This window comes from Oscarella lobularis, chromosome 6 (assembly GCF_947507565.1).
Source record: "Oscarella lobularis chromosome 6, ooOscLobu1.1, whole genome shotgun sequence".
Classification (NCBI taxonomy): domain Eukaryota; kingdom Metazoa; phylum Porifera; class Homoscleromorpha; order Homosclerophorida; family Oscarellidae; genus Oscarella; species Oscarella lobularis.
The window spans coordinates 2981560-2998021 of record NC_089180.1 but is presented as its reverse complement, the minus strand read 5'-3'; the positions used below and the strand labels follow the sequence as shown (position 1 = coordinate 2998021).

The 16462-nt window shown below is 45.9% G+C and overlaps 2 protein-coding genes and 2 long non-coding RNA genes across 7 annotated transcripts; 1 reads left to right on the top strand and 3 right to left on the bottom strand.

The window, feature by feature from the left end:
* Positions 1 to 1249: 1249 nt before the first annotated feature.
* LOC136188232 (uncharacterized) lies at positions 1250 to 2691 on the bottom strand. Its single transcript, XM_065975952.1, has 4 exons — positions 2468 to 2691; positions 1939 to 2418; positions 1680 to 1884; positions 1250 to 1627 (listed from the first exon to the last, which is right to left on the bottom strand). The coding sequence occupies exons 1-4, from the start codon at positions 2687 to 2689 to the stop codon at positions 1326 to 1328; spliced, it is 1209 nt and encodes a 402-aa protein (XP_065832024.1). The 5' UTR covers positions 2690 to 2691; the 3' UTR covers positions 1250 to 1325.
* A 1862-nt stretch (positions 2692 to 4553) lies between these two features.
* Positions 4554 to 5045, top strand: LOC136188273 (uncharacterized). Of its 2 annotated transcripts, none has more exons than XR_010670185.1 (3): positions 4554 to 4669; positions 4722 to 4839; positions 4909 to 5045. It is a non-coding gene; the product is annotated as an uncharacterized lncRNA (long non-coding RNA). The 2 variants fall into 2 exon arrangements; XR_010670186.1 differs by having other exon boundaries at positions 4902 to 5045.
* Positions 5046 to 5877: 832 nt separating this feature from the next.
* Positions 5878 to 8148, bottom strand: LOC136188197 (zinc finger protein 862-like). The gene has a single exon (XM_065975923.1). The coding sequence runs from the start codon at positions 8146 to 8148 to the stop codon at positions 5878 to 5880; it is 2271 nt and encodes a 756-aa protein (XP_065831995.1).
* A 1481-nt stretch (positions 8149 to 9629) lies between these two features.
* On the bottom strand, positions 9630 to 10345 carry LOC136188156 (uncharacterized). Of its 3 annotated transcripts, none has more exons than XR_010670151.1 (3): positions 10102 to 10345; positions 9806 to 9875; positions 9630 to 9744 (listed from the first exon to the last, which is right to left on the bottom strand). It is a non-coding gene; the product is annotated as an uncharacterized lncRNA (long non-coding RNA). The 3 variants fall into 3 exon arrangements; XR_010670152.1 differs by having other exon boundaries at positions 10107 to 10345; XR_010670153.1 differs by lacking the exon at positions 10102 to 10345 and adding an exon at positions 9973 to 10094.
* Positions 10346 to 16462: the final 6117 nt, after the last annotated feature.

The following is a 16462-nucleotide window of genomic DNA, read 5'->3' as shown; positions in this document are numbered from 1 at the left end:
TTTTGGTAGGCAATAGTTAATAGAATGACTAGTTAATATATTGGTAATGAAGTTTCTTAGGTTTTGGCGTCCTGAGCATGACCCTGTCAGTAAAAAACTGCTTGTCGGGGTCCTGAGCACGACCCTGTAATCAAAAACTGCTTGTCGGGGTCCTGAGCATGACCCCGTGATCAAAAACTGCTCCAGTTTGTAAGGGAAGGGACAAGTGCTTTATTTAATAAAATAAAAAAAATTGCACAGTGTTTCTGGTTTCATGCGCGGGCAGTTTTTTGACAGGGTCATGCCCAGGACCCCAACGAGCAGTTTTTCATCACGAGGTCATGCTCAGGACCCCGACGAGCAGTTTTTTATCACGAGGTCTTGCTCAGGACCCCATGACCTAATGCAGTGGCACGGTAGTTAGGACACAACCATATGTTTTACGTACCTGTCCTCCAGAAGGTGCCGAGAATTGTCCTTCGAAATTGGTGTTCTTATTTCTTCCTCAGACGTGATGACTTTTCTGACATTCTTTGATAGTTCTTCGATTGTCATCATCTTCCGTCGCTATGGCAATCAGATAAAATTCAAAACCAATAAGATATAGCCTTTGCTTTGACTGCCGTTGAGCACCAAGCTCGTTTCTCATACAGATTGCTCTCGTCGAAAAAAGCGACAGACTGATAAGAGACACTCTGCGAATTTTAATTAATTGTCAATCGACACATGGTACTGTACCGGATTTAGACAAAGCTTCGACGAGCCCGCGGCGCTGATCGTTGATGGGACTTGGAGGAGGAGAAAAAAGCATGGGACGAATGAGAGCGGTATAGCGCGTCGTGGTCGCATTCTTGAAGGAGCAAAGAGTCTACTGTATCAGTTCGTCTTTTCGCTCCTCCCCCGATCGAGATCAAGTCGCTTCAGCTTGAGCCTTGCCATCGGCCACGGACACTCTTCCCTGCGGAACTCACGCGGCGATCGCGGCGATCACGGCGATCGCGGCGATCACGGCGATCGAGGTGACCCCCGACTCGCTCTATCTCTGCGTCGCTGGTTTGCCGCGCCGAGATCGAAGCTGCGAGCGTCAGTCGCATGAAGTCATCGAACGCGCTCGCGCGATGATCCGATCGAGCTCGAATGGAGACGTAAAAGGGAGGACGCGTATATTTGGTGGCTAGCGCGCTAGCTTGACTCCGTTCTAATGGTTTAATTCGGTTAGATCATTAATTTCCATGGTTTCAAACCCTTTGGCTAGCGTGCGATAGTGTAGTGGTATGTTCTGAATTTTAATCCGTGACTCTACGCCCAACCTCTAATCTAATTAACTAAAAATAAACTTCGATTAGTTACAGTAAACTCCTAGTGAGTCTGTCATAAAAAACCACTGCCTGTTGCATTAAGTCGTATTGGCCATTCACGACCTTTGAAAAAATGTCCTCCGCGTCATACCGCTGGTGGAATTCGATATTTCGCTCCGACGCTTTCAGAGGACTGTCGCGAAGAATGTCGGTTCCAAAGGAATGAGGGCCTGTCAACCGCCCACCACCGGCTTCGTATCCTTGCACCGCGTCCTGCAAGCTTGGTACGTTCGTTGGATTGATTTCTCCCACGTTGCTGTGCGTCTTTAAAATATTGGGAATTCCTTTGCCTGAGAGAAATATGGTCAATTAAATTATTAATAACATTATCAAGCAAGTTACCTGAAATAGGATGGGCATTCCAAGCTTCGACAAATGACGTCATACCCACCCTGCTGATTTCAATGGCCACGGCAGACACTGAAAACTTTGAAATTTCGTCGTTAAGGTCGAGAATTTCCTTATCGACTAAATCGTTCAAGCCAGCTTTTATGGGAAAGTTAACTCTTTGGTTAACTTCACCCCAAATTCTTTCAATAGGGTGATTCTGCAAAACGATCAAATCAGGGTTAGCACAAGAAATGCATTATACTGGACATACATGCTTCGAATCAGACTGGACAAAGCACTGTCGTTGTCTATTTGATCGAAAAACCTCCAACTGCTCTTGAACATAAAGCATGAGTACAAATTCCAGCCCATGATCAACCCTGAGTTGATCCCACACGCCGTATTGAAGCAAAATTGGCTTCAATAGCTGGTCGTAAATAACATAATTGTTCTTCATGGGCATCGTGGCAGTTTGCACTATGCAACCGCTGAATCCGTCAATGGCTGCCACATGGGTGACACCATACATAGTAAGCTTCTCGTTTTGATCCACGTGAAGCTTGTGGCCAAAGTATTCAGCACTGTACGGGACAGGATTGGCTCGTCTTGCAGCAGTTTGCTGCCGTTCTTCGTGATACTCGGGAGCCACTCGTTGAAGAGCTCTTCCCACACGCTTCTCGCCTATTCCAGTCCACCCATGATGAGAGGACAAATAGCCTTTCATGGTCTTTCGTCCATAGGTAGGGCCAAGCTATAGAAACAGAGTTCACACTACCAACGTCTTATTCTCGCCACCTTGCCTTGTCCACGGCTTGTGAGACTGCTCGATCAAGTTCAGACGTTTCTACTGAAGATGTCCAGTGTATGTCGTACTTTTCACAGTAGCGTCTGACGCTCCGCTCGCTTAGACCTCGGTGGCCCGGAAATCGGTCGCATAAAATTTCACTTATACCTCTGTGCGAGAGCCCGCTGGCCACCAACTCTTCCATGTCCTCTTCGTTCACAAGCTGCTCGAGGTCCATCGCTAATTTACTCCCGGATGCCCAACTCTGGACGACGGACTAATTAGATATACCTAGAGACCTTTCCGGCCGGAGTTCATTTCCGGTCAAAAGCGACGCGTAGATTACATTCCTTTTTGGGAAGATAAGATCCGCTCTCACGGGCAAGTAGCGTTTCACGTGCCACGTGCCAGCACTTCGATCAAGACGAGCGATGAATTCACCACGCGAATCAAGCCCCGCCGCCGGCGGGGAACGGGACGAATACATACGACTCGCAAAGGGAGACCGACAGGTCCAGCTACGACAAGTGGACGTTACTGTCCAAAAAATCATCCAGATTTTTGAGGTATGCTGCACTCTGGATTGATACTAGTCTCCTCGATCCTTTTCTCTCAGTTGCCTGCCGGAGAGATGTACCTCTGCATAGCCGGAGAAGAGGTGGAGAGGCCGATCTTCCCCACCTTCAGCACGGGAAGATTTGTGGGTTTAGAACCCAGAAACGAATATCACATCGTTCAACGATCTGCGCCGCGGCACGACGAGCAACCTTTATCTGCCCCAGGACCCGCGGCGCAGCCAGGACCCGCGGCGCAGCCAGGACCCGCGACGCAGCCAGGACCCCCTCTGCCAGCCGCCGCATGGGCGCCGTCGGAAGGACAACCCCGCCTCCTTCACCCTTTTCCCATGCGAGGCGCCAGCAAATTTATGAAAGGGTCAGGCCGCAAGCGTAAGCTGACTTTCGAGTCAGCTGCTTCAGCCCAGCAGAAATTCCTTCAAAGAAAAATTGATTTCGTGACGGTCGACGTGGGAAACGACGGGGGGGTTCGCCGCGGGGCCCTTCGTAGATCGGAGTTCCTGATCCTTGACGAAGCGACCATGAGCGTTCCTGTAGTGATCGCAGCGCTTACAGCTCGCCTCACGGAGAAAAACGTAATACAACCAACCGACGAAATTGTCTTGGTTAGCAAAGACCTTGCCGAAATTGGCGACGACGAAGGCACTAGAAGTACGGAATATTTCCTCACAAGACGAATACTCATGACTGATTCCTTTTTGTAGACCTATTGTTCTGGAAGGCACCTAACCGAATCGTTTTAGCCGTTCTCAAGGACGAGCTAGAATACGCATACAAAGTAGCGTCCGTTGCAGCTACTCAAGCCGCTCAGGCCGTTGGATTCGTCACCCCGCCTGTGACACCACAGAGCGCAAGACGTGCGTGGACCGCAGCTCAGGGCGATTTACTTCTTCATCAGAAAGTGGACAAACTCCTCGACATGGCTACCGATCGCAGAGAAGAAGAACAAGGACTCCTTCGACAGGTCGTCGCACGGGCCAAGGAGATCTTGGACGCATTCAAATGCCCGATGTGCTTGACGAAGTTAGAAACGGGCATCGTGATGAGCTCCTGCTGCGGGCAGGTTGCGGGATGCAAGCGATGCGTCGAGCGAGCGCTCCTTGATGACATGGACGCAAGGTGCCATCTCTGCCGAAAGAGGGCCGATTCGGTCTTCGTCGTCGATCCCACGGGAGGCCGCGACTGCAACTACTTCACGATCTTTCCGTGCCTGGACGAAATCGTGAAGAAGGCCAAGGAAGTGAAGGCCGACGCTCAGCAGAGCCTCGATCGCCTTCCGCGATCCGAGGCTTGACGCGATCGCCTTCCGCGAAGAGACTAAGAGTTGAGTTGAGTTGAGTTGCCTGGCATGACTAGAGTTGAGTTTTGCATGACTAGAGTTGAGTCTTGCATGACTAGAGTTGAGTAAAAAATAAAAAACGCCGCTTGTGTACGGCTCAAGCTTTGTTCGATGTGCCCTCTTTCGCCGATTCCGTCGTTGCGAGGCGATCGGCGATTCGGCGATAACATCTATATAGCGCACTTGATCTAGCTGAAGGTCACTTGGTCCTTAGAGCGCTCAGCTTAGAGGGGGGCCTCAGGCGACGCCACCGGCGACGCCTCGGGCTGCGGAATGCTCTTTTGCCCGCCGCATAACAGAGCAGGTGACGCCTACATAAGTACTTCTTTGGGAGACAATTCACGCCCCTAATTTAGAGGAAGCGTTTGAGACACGCCCCTAATTTAAAAATACTTGTCAACACGAATTATACTGGTCGTACCATTTCATTGGCTACTAGTTTTGCGTTTTCGGAAGTGGGTGGATAACTCGAAGGTAGACTCTCGCTTACAATGGCGCATTGAATAGGAAAACTCCGTCTTTTTATTCACATTTAGTTTACAGGTCTGTGAATTTTCAGAATGAGAAAATGAATGAAGTAATGGGTCAAGTAGGAGGGCAACAAAACGATTATGCTGCTGTGGTTTTAAGAGGAGGGGCGTTTTTAAATAATAATAATGATAATAATAATAACATGAAAAATTCTACCTGGTATTTCTGGTTTCATGCGCGGAAGTTTTATAACACGGCCACGCCGAGAACCCCGACGAGCAGTTTTTCATTACGAGGTCTTGTTCAGGACCCCCGAAGAGAAGTTTTCATCATAAAGTCTTGCGAAGGAGGTCTTCCTCAGGACCCAAGAACCTAATGACAATTATTTAGGTAGTTACGTGTAAAACCATATGTCTCTTGTGCCTGTCCTCCAGCCAGCTGCCATGAATTGTCTTTTTGACCATTCCTGCCTGCTCTTCTTCAAACCTTTTCACTATATGTCAAAAAATAAATAAAAGTAAACGCTAGCCGTTTGGCTACCTGACTTATAGCAAATATCATATGAAATCCTATGTCGTCAACAGATGTTCCATCCTGATAATTTCCTATGAGAATTTATACGATATGTACTAAAGAAGAGACTCGCCGTTCATGCCTGGCGAATAGACAGCAATGCCTGATAAAAGTCTTCAGACCCTCACCTCACCGGTGCCCTTCTGTTGTCGAATAAAAAAAATTAAAAAAACACATTACACAGTGGGTCCGACGTTTTTGCTTACCTTACACAGAAAAGTTGAAAAAGCTTCAAGTGGCACTGCCTGCGCCTGCAAGAATAACAATTAGGGTGAGCTGAATTCTTTTAGGAGTTGTGCTTCGTTCAGGGTTCTCGCTAGGGGAATATGGGTGGGGGTCGGCGCCTTTGGCGCCGAAAAATTTTTTAGGGGGCGTGGCTTTTTTTGATGGGCGTCGTTATTTTTGTATATAATGTTTTAATCGACTTGAACGAGATCAGTGAGTCCTACTGACGAAGCATTTCAGTGTTCATCTATCGCGGAAGATCCTCCGCTTTTTTTTCTTGGCCCACAGTAACACAGCCGAGTGAAAAGGATACTGGTCAACATCTGGACCTTCAACTGCAATCCGTAGTAATGCATCCAACGTGTCTTCCTTCAGTCGATTACGAATTCGGGTTTTGACGAGCTTGAGCTGAGAAAACGATCGTTCTACGTCAGCAGTATGGATTGGCAACGTGCGGCATATCCTGGCTAGTTGAGAAAGATTCGGAAAGATTTGAATGAGCGTGAAGTCTTTGCAAAGCTTTTCTATCACTTCCTTTTGACTCATAGAGGAATCCGATGACACCCAATTCTTCCTCATGTATGCTTTCAGGGTGAACCATTCCTGAAGGCACTCATCTACGCCTTCTATGGCTCCAGAGGGAAGAAACTGCTCTGCCAAGACGCTGACGTTGTTATTGCCATACTGCATCGACAATCGGCGTTCTTCTTCATTTGGACTTGGTCTTTGGGTATATGGCAACAGGCTCGCATTAAAGATTGAAAAAGCTGCAAGGATATTGCTTTCGGCAAATCTGCGATTGATATTATCAATTAGATTAGTCAGAAATGGCATCTTGATTTGCTCTTTGAACTGTGCGTCGGTGAAGTTTGCTGCATGCTTGATGTCAATCCCTGCTCCTTCAACACGTAAAAGAAAGTCGGGCAGCTCTTGCATGTTCCTTCCATCCTGCAATTTCAGCTCTGTTATTGCCTCAAGAGAAGAAGATATCATTGGTTGTATCATGCTGAAGTCGACGCTTGACGATTGGAAGCATTTCGAAAGATGGGACACTATAGGCAATGCGTCGCACATCAGTAAGAGAGTCTTGACAAATCGTATGTCTGTTATAAGCGCATTTAGCCCAAGCGCTTTTGCGTCAGATCTTTCGATTCCTTCTCTTTGAAGGCTAACGGCAAGGGAAGTAAATGCCGACTTAATTTGGCTCGCACACTTCTCCACGCTAAGCCACCGTGTCTGAGAAGGTGCAACGAGCTTGCCTTTTTCTTGAAGAAGCTTTCGAATAGCCTCGAGACCTGCCGATCGCACGGCGCTGTTGTCGTAGTAATCGAAGAGTTGTCGCAGCACGGAGTTGAACTTTTTCACGTACGGCACGGAGTTGGCAGCTTGCGTCGACGCCAAATTCAAACGGTGGGCTGCGCAATGAATTCCAACAGCGGCTTTGCATACGTTTTGCATACGTTTGACGACACCATTGCGGCAGCCTATCATTACAGATGCCCCGTCCGTTCCAATTCCGACAATTTTACTTCCGTCCAGAGAGTGAACATCGAGGAAGTCGAGAACTCTTTTTGTTACCGTTTCCGCTCCAGCACTAATCCTTGTGTCTTCTTCCGCTGAATCCAAGCTTTCAATTTCAGGTTGGAGCAGGTCAATTATCTTTAAGAATGAGGAGCAGAGTTTGCCTTCTTCATCGATAAAACGAGCGTGAACAGAGAGTTGTTCTGTGACAGTACAGTCTGTCGTCTCATCCAACATGATCGAGTAGAATTTGCTTTTTCTCACTTTTGAAAGAATGTCATTTTCAATTACTTCAGCGAGGACGACGATCATTTCGTGAATTGACTGCTCGCTGGTATATAACGCATTCCTTCCAGTGCCAATCTTTTCCTTGATTTTGACGCCTAGGTATTCCGCAAAATTCATGAGAGGCTCAAAATTTGTTGTATGCGCTATTTTTCTCTTGCAAAGAAAGTAAAGACAGGCAAATGCATCCTCGATTCCACTCGAAGCGATCTGAGGGTTGACCATCGCTGTTACGTTTGAGCGTTGGCTTTCGTTTTCCATCTTGACGCACTGTCGATGGATCGCAGATTTTTCATGCCGCTTGACGCTCTCGAGCCGTAACCTCGTGCATGGAATGCTCGTCCACGGTGCGCGATCGGCGGTCTTGTCATGCTTTTGACACAAAACGCAAAGCATGCCTTTGCTTTGGCTATCGTAACGAAGCCATTCCATTCGACCGACACGCCACTCCGAACGAAATCCTCCCGATTGCTTCGATGACGTTGACGACGACGATTTTCGAGATTTCTTTGAAGACGAACTCTTGCCAGCTGTCGATAGCAGCTCGACATCGCCTTCATCGCTGGACATTGCCTCTACCAAATCGACCGCTGAGATGTCGACGTCCGATTCGCTGGACGACTCGCTGGACGAATCGTTAAGAGGTTTTGGTCGTTTTGACGACGGAAAAGCATCATCAGCCGGCTTAAAGAAGCGATGAATGGACATGACTCAGTTACAGTCGGGAAAGCAACGATACCCGGATACTGCAAAAGCTGCTACGTTAACAGAACGACTCGTTAAGCAGAAGCTGAGAACGACTACTTTAACAACCAGTAAAGATTTATTTAACTTAATTCTGCGTAGCGTGGGTCGGGTGAGGCCGCCGGTGGGTCGGCAAGAGGCAACTGTGGGCTTGCCCGACCCGCGCCGACCCACGTAGCGAGAACCCTGTTCGTTGTACTTTAGAATGGGTAGTCCATTTATGAATTTTTCTCCCTTCTCCTGCATTTCAATCATGAATTTTTTCTATATAAAAATGACAGTTAAAAGTATCAAGTTCATTTATTTTGGGTGAAAATTGACTTATCTGACAAAAGAGCTTCGCTGTGTCGAAGACTTCAGCAAACGAGATGATGAGTGGAAGCGCTGACGATCTAAAAGACAGGATTTCAGGGCACTTTGCAACCCTAATTAGGGTTGGGCTAAGGGCTTGGGTTAAGCGTTCGTACGACGTATAGAAGTCTAGAGAAGAACAGCGACCATAGATTGGCTATTAAAGCAGCGTCTGCGCTGCTGAATAAGAATCGCGTAGGAATTCGCGAGTTCTGCTCTGCTGTGACTTGCCTACTGGTAATCTCGCTCTTACCGGCACAGTCGTCTTTCGCAAAGTTCCAAAATGATGCTCGAACGGTGGCTTTTCTTCCGAACAGCTTCTTCTCAATAAAAATCGATCGAAAACGTCTTGTGATAGCGTGCGCTACAGCTTTTTTCCTACATTTGAACGCTAATTGCGACTTCCATAAAAGGTTTTTTGTTTAGGTCGCTTTGAAAATAGATTTAAAACTACCTAGTCAATGAGTTGCGTAAATTGCAGTAAAATTGGTCGCGTTTTGTCGTCCTGAGACGAAAAGTGTCGATATCTTAGCCGTGAAGGAACGGATTCAAATGCAAATCTACGATTATACTACTTGCCTAGGTTGACATCAAACCATGCTAGTTTGCACTGGCTGCGATTGCGCTTTCGCAATTCGAGTTCGGCTCGGTCACATTTTCTAAAGGCTTTAGCTACCTTTATATAACACTACACGGCTTTCGCCGTTAGTCGCCAATCAAGGCAATAACGCTCATTTTTACTTCTTTTGATGTATCTAATGTAGAATTAGTAGAAGAAACGATCTGCGCAAAAATTTTTTGAATCTGACAATCCGTTCGAGAGTTATTAGCAATCAAAAAAACAGAAGTCCCGGATGTAAATTTCAAAATTTGATATCTTCTTTAATACATACTTTCTCAAATTAAACTTACACTCAAACAAATTCATTATGTAGGTTCTTTTTGTGATCAAAAATTCAAAATTTTTGAGAATGTTATTTCGGAAATCAATAACAGCAGCATTTTACATATAATTTTGAATATTTCGAAAACTTTATTACATTTCGAGATCTTTTTTTTTGCAGATGTGTTGGAGGATATTTGTACGCTTTTCAAGAGCAAATTTATTCGGTTTCAAAAAGTTTATTCTGAAAAATAATTTTTAAAAAATACAAAAAAATTCCAAAAAAATTAAAAATTTCTACAACTACTCTTCTTCATCCTAGGACCCTAAGAAAAATAACAGAGAAGAGATTGAGACAAATAAATTCAAAAGGTCTCTACAGCTTACTGATTTTCTTCGCAGCCGAGAGACGGCTGCTGAGACGCTCCTTCGATGTCTTTTGCATTGCCTTATCCGCCTACGAAGTCAGAAAATATCTGTCAGAGAGACAGAATCGCCCGAGTTTCTACTTCCGGTTCGGATCGCGAGAGATTGGGCCCCGAAACTTAACCTACGCGCTATTGAGAAGCCAAAAACACGATCTAGAGCGATTCTAACCACTTTCGGAGGCCAGCGACGAGCCGAAGGGAAACTCCCGCGCAGCTCGCCTCTCTCGAACTCGGCCAATCGCTCCCAAAACTCGCCTTACGGTCGGAGGAAGCGTTCGATTCGATCGCCGTTGGGCGAGCGGTCGACTTCGCTTCGTCAACCTCCCTGACCTCCCAGAATCCTTCTGTATAGCGCACGCGAAATGAAGAGGAAAGCCTATTCTAACGTTCCAAACATGTAAACGTGTGCATGCTGGGCCTACTATTTATATACATATGCGTGCATATATGTGCAGCGCGTTTTTATTGTTAGAATAGGGTTTTAGGTTGGCCGTTCTGTCCACTGACTCTCCATGCATAGCGCTCAATCCCTAATGCAAGTAGCAAAGTGCGTTTACTCTAGCAATATTTGAAAGTAACCTGTTCTGCTGCACATTCGGATTAACGACGCCTTATTAAGTTAGAAGAAGGATTGGCACCCGGCAGCATCCACGGACTATAGTAATAAACTTTTTTCTTTTTTCATCTATCTTTCCAGCAATCGTTGTTGTGCCAAGTTTATTCTACAAAAAGTTTATGTGCCCGTCTGTGCAACCACGGATACTAGAAGAAGGGTATTGGAAACGCGAGTTGGATGCGTGCCGCGGTCACGTGTTTCTTGATACCCGGATACGTCTGCTATCGTTGCTACCGAATCGCCTCCTGATGTCTTTTTCCGTGGCTGAATCCTTGTTGTCACCAATCAACCGTTTGGCGCTGAGAAAGGGTATCAATTTCTTCAATGACTCGAGTGCTTCTAGAGGATATCCAGACAAACTTTTATTTAATTACGTCTTGTAGAAATTTTTTTATCCGAAAAAACTGTGTTTAGCAATTCTTATTGTAAATGTAACGTCTCACTGTATTTTTCAAGGGTCTTCCCAAGCGCCTGTTGTGGGCTATCCGCCGAAATCGTTTGTGGCATTTGGGCCGTCGTGAAAGGTTGTTCTTTCACAAGACATAGTTATTTTGGCCCAGTTGCACATTACAATGTATAAGGTTTGCATATTGATACAGAATATTATTGTTGTCTACTGCTGAAATCTGTGAAAATTCGACAAAGTATGGCGACCTTACGCGAGAAAATGGCCCTATTGGAAAGCGGAAGAAGAAACGATCGTTGCAAACCACGCAGTTGCATGCCTGAATGACCGTTCTATTGGTTGCCGCGCGATTCCGGCACTAGCGGCCATAGGCGGCAGAACATGGGGGGGGGGAGAGGGGGGGAGGGGGGGGGGGGAGAGGGGGGAGGGAGGGGGGCTAGGGGCGAAAGCCCCCTCAGCTGAGCCTTTTCGACATTTTTCAATTAACTTTTCCGAATCTCTACTTTATTTGGAATAGAGTTACATAAAATCTTTACTACTGTATACATGTGCAGTACTGCTGGTACGGGGTTTGCCGCATTTCCCAGAACATGCAGTCGCGTCTTCAGTGTTTCGTTTGGTCTCTCTCAAACGCTTCCAGCAACAGCGCCGCTAAAAGAACCTGTACGGAAGAGACCAGCAAGAAAATCGTCACCAAAAAAGAAAATTCCCGTCTTCGCTCGATGCCGTGTAGAAATTTAAAAAGATGTGCGCTACTCAGCGATAGTTTTCCGCAGAAGAGACCGACGTCTTACGATCAATTTGTGACGATACTGCGAGAGACCAAAGGACAGGAATACGTCGCTAAAGAGCTAGGTGAGCGGATTCATAAACGTGACTTTTGTGATTAATCTTGTATAATTCTCAGGACGAAAGAAATTGTCGGCAGCGGAAGAGAATAAATTGGAGAAGCAGCGTTCGAAATTGTAGGTGGGCCAGCTCATATGGCCCTGCTAGTCACTATTTTTCCTGGAGCTATCTCCTTTCTCTTCCACCTGTTCATCAACAGAGTTGTTTTCAAGACTGTCGATAAACTTATCAAGCTTTTGTCTTTTTGTTAGGTTTAAGCTACCTCTCGACATCAGTCGTTACGAGCGTCCAACTTGCACCATTCAGAAAAACACTGCACAAGCGCGACCTCTCTCCCTCGCCAAAGTCGTAGTGTGGGACGAATGCACCATGGCAAACAAATAGGCTCTCGAAGCATTAGACAGATCCCTGCGAGACATTCGAAACAACGACGCACACATGGGAGGTGTGCCTCTGATTCTCGCAGGAGATTTCCGAGAAACGCTACCCGTGATACCATAGATGCTGGAGAAAGGAAGGATTGGTAACGCACGTCCTCCACTGTACATGACGTTGCTCATCCGCGACATGGGTACGCCCACTTACGCCCACACAACCTCGTGTACTGGAGAAACCTTTTCCGACGTGTGCAAAGCGCCGTGGGAGTGACAATAGGTTAGAAAACACCGCGAAATAGGATTTTAGTCCAACTCTCTTTCATCGATGTCTTGCTTCGCGGCGTTTGGCGATTTTTATGATTGTGTGATTTTTTCTCAGCTCGTAAGGCTCCCTCCAGTTGTTTTTCTTTTTTTTTCAGCCTGTTATATGTATCCTTATGCAGTAGCGTGCTTTTTATGAGTGTTGCTCACCATAAGCTGCGTTTAGGATCGGATTCGTTGCCGGAAGAGGCGTAACTTTGTGTGATTTTCTCGCTGTAAGTGCAACAAAATGTCAACTAATGAAAATATTTCCTGATGCTTTGGTGCATTGAAGGTGCATTCGTGTTATGGGTAGGCGAAAGGCATACATCGGTCGCCGAGAAAAAAATTATGAAAGAAAGGAGCAGGAGCGCTCCCGAAGAAAAGTTGGACGGCCGCCCCAGAAAGAAAAGGAGACTTTCAGAGACGTAATCGACCAAATTCGATTGCCCAGCGCAAAATGGGCTAAAACGGAAGACCCAGAATTAAAAAAAGCAATGATTACCAAAATTGGTGAAAGTCATTCAGTGCCATTTGGCATTACTATTAACGACGACTTGTCTTGGATGGCGTCTGCATTTGGGCATCTGTTGCAAAAAGAGTGCCACGTTCTTGCATCTTCGCCAGGAACTATGTCGGGAAGAGCGCTGAATACCATTTTGGTAGAGGCTGAGAACACCGAGTTCTGCCCGGGTAATCCTGACGAAGAGTTCGTTTCTTTTGTAAAAAGCAAGAAAGGAAAACTGCTTTCGACGAATGGCAAAGATGTGACCGCTACATTAGATGCCACTGTGCCTGGAGCAGATGGCGAATTGCGAGAAACTGTTCGATCAAAATCATGCCAGATTGTTACTAAAGTAGGACAGCGATGTTATCACTGCATCAAGCACAGGAATACTTTACGAAAATCAGCCCAGCGCTGGGCTAAGAGAAAAGAAGCGCCCGCTTCCCTTTCGGCTTCATCTACAAGTCATATGAATCTGAGATATATGGACACGCCAGAGAGATTCCAGAAATTCAAGTCGGTCAAATCAAGGATGATAGCAGCTGAACGAAAAATTCAACGCACATTGGCCAGGCTCACTGAAGAGGAAGGCATTGATTTGCAGGAGACTGATCAAAACGACATAAGTGATATTATGACTTCCATGACCGACGAGGTAACGAAAACCAACCCTGAAGGCAGTCTTAAGCGAATCTTTTGGGAGCAGCAGTTGCGTGCCTTGCACACTAATCCCAAACAAATGCGTTGGCATCCTGCCATTATTTTGTGGTGCCTTCACCTCAAATACAAATCTAGCGCTGCCTACAGTTCGCTTAGAAATTCCGGACTTCTTGTCCTGCCATCGGAAAGAACTCTTTTTGATTACTCCCATTGGACCAAAAGTGGACCAGGATTTCACAAAGATGTCAATTTGCAGTTGATTCACGAGGCGAACGTCACGGCCGAGAGCGACAAGTATGTCGCTATTTCTTTTGACGAAATGAAAATCAGGGAGAACTTAGTATTCGACAAAGCAACTTTGGAATTGAAAGGCTTTGTAGATTTGGGATCATTTAACAACTATCTCGAAAGGCTGGAGAAAAATATCGAAGAAGATAGCAATTCGTCTACTCCAAAAGTTGCTACTCACATGTTAATGTTCATGGTACGAGGAATCTTCACCAAATTGGAATTTGCTTACGCCCACTTTCCAACAAATGGCGCGACCGCTGAGCAACTGTATCCCATTGTATGGGATGTCATTCGTAATGTAGAGGAATGCGGGCTCATAGCCATTTCTCTTACGTGCGACGGCGCTGCTTGTAACCGCAAGTTTTATAAGATGCACAAAACATCCGATGACAAAGAAAAGGTCATCTACAAAACGGAAAATCCATTCTCTGCTGAAGGTCTGCCAATATACTTCTTCTCCGACGTGCCTCACTTAATAAAAACGGCTCGTAACTGCTGGGCAAATTCATTCGGTCACAGCAAATCACGTGCTTTATGGGTAAGGAAAAAATTACCATGTCCTAGTGCAATTTTACACTGAAATTGTAGAAGGACGGAAAGCACATAAGTTGGACTCACATGTCCGACTTATACAAGAAAACGAGAATCGCAAGTGGTCTCAGCCTTCTGCCAAAAATAAAAAGGGAGCATGTATACCTGACGTCGTACGCTCGAATGCGTGTGAATCTAGCTGCACAGGTTTGGTACTTACCTTTTTAGAAGAAAGAGTGCAACCCGTAACTGTTAGGTCCTTAGCAAGTCTGTAGCTGACGCGTTCGACTACTTTGGCCTCGAGGAAACAAAGGAGACGGAGTTATTTATCCGAATGATAGACAAATTTTTTGATTGTCTGAATGTTCGCTCTTTCAACGAAAGTATTCATCGGCTGAAGCCGAATTTGAGGCCTTATCGACAGCCGGATGACGATAGATTAAAAGTAAATAACAACACTTTACCAAAAGCAATGTGTCTATATGAAACTGGACTTATTGTAGTGGCTCAAGAACGACTTTTTGCAGTACTTTGATGAATGGGAAGCGTCCGTCAAGTCAAGAGAGGGTTTCAGTGCGAGCCAGCAACGCATGATGCAGCTATCGAGAGAAACTATAGAAGGTCTCCGAATAACCGGTAAGAATGTGCTCTCACTTTATAATAAACCCTGTCAGTTCAGTTTTTGACAGTTTATTCATTTGTCGAACTGACTCCATTGCTGTTACAAATCAAAGGAGTAAAAGGTCTACTTAGCGAAAGGTTTTGCCAGGACCGTTTAGAATCATTTTTCGGGCAGCAGCGGTAAATTTGATGTGGCATTACTAGTAACATTGATATCTAAACAACATTAATTCAGGGCTAAAGGAGGAAGGTGCGATAACCCTTCGGCAAAGGAATTTATGGACAACACCGTGTCCTTGAGAATGCAGCGCTCCGAAGCCCTACACCCAGTAAGAGGAAATGTGAAACGATTCAGAGATGCCGATCCCTCCGTTAGAGATGAACCATTGCCTAAACGCAGAGCTAAAAGAAGTAAACGTGTATCTTGACATTAAACTATATCATTCGGTTCAGAGATCACTAACTCAGTCGCAGTCCATCATCAAAGAGCGTCGCAGCGGCTTTGATTTCGACGTACTTTTGCCTTTCATCTCTTTATACATTTCCATCCACTGGCCTGCTATGGAATGCCCTCGAATGGTAATCCAGAGATCAACTATTTCCTTCAAGAGTGACATAGACTGTGCATTATTGAGATCACAGGCAATCTGCTCCCAATATGACACGACGTACGCATCCGCACAGGCAAGACTACTGATGTCATTCTTTCCGTCAGAATGACGGCTTTGAAGAGACGACATCAATGCATCACGTGTCGTCAACTCGATCTCTCTGAAGAGCAGAAAAGCTTTATCGCTCACTTCAAATAGTCCCCCTCTGTTGACCCTTTTCATCCATTCTAACGTGTAGTTCATGAGGGATACTACACCAGTGCCGTCACTGTCATCATCGTCTGCCGAGCAAACTGACAAGCCAATAAGGCAATCGATGTATGCAGAAGATAATGCTGAAGATGATTTTTTATGCTTTTTTAGTAGACTGAAGGGCACATACCCAGCTGCGTAACGTATTATGTTCTCTTCATCAGAGGTGAGGGTGGCTGTTCGAGACTTGATCGACGAAACACAGCCAAATCTGGCAGTAATGATGTCTTCAAAAACTTTCTGATTCACGTACTGCTGTATCAACACGTCTAACGACTCGTCGACGTTGCAGAGGAATTCCCGCCAAACTCGAGGCAACATTTCAACGCGAAGTCGATGAAATTTACTCCACAGCGCCGCTCTTTTCAATGGCAAAGGCTCTGCCGACTGTGAATCCTGGTTGCAAATAGCGGCAATGGACGAAACAAGCTGCTCAGAAAAAATTTCCCAATGGCGAGTGAATCTCGAATCTGCCGCCACTCCAAGAAGTCGATCCACTTCTTTCTTCGCTTTCTCACTTCGAGGAGATCGAAACGTGAACGCCTGTGCTGGCGAAACAGACAGAAGAGCCGATTGGACATGTCCTGAATGCATTAC

Excerpts from the sequence above, each read along its gene's own strand:
- LOC136188232 (XM_065975952.1), bottom strand. The coding sequence starts at position 2,689 with ATGGACCTCGAGCAGCTTGTGAACGAAGAGGACATGGAAGAGTTGGTG. Across the intron at positions 2,419-2,467 it reads TCTCACAAGCCGTGGACAAG|CTTGGCCCTACCTATGGACG; the intron begins GCAAGGTGGCGA and ends CTGTTTCTATAG. Across the intron at positions 1,885-1,938 it reads TCCAGTCTGATTCGAAGCAT|AATCACCCTATTGAAAGAAT; the intron begins GTATGTCCAGTA and ends ATCGTTTTGCAG.
- LOC136188197 (XM_065975923.1), bottom strand. The coding sequence starts at position 8,148 with ATGTCCATTCATCGCTTCTTTAAGCCGGCTGATGATGCTTTTCCGTCG.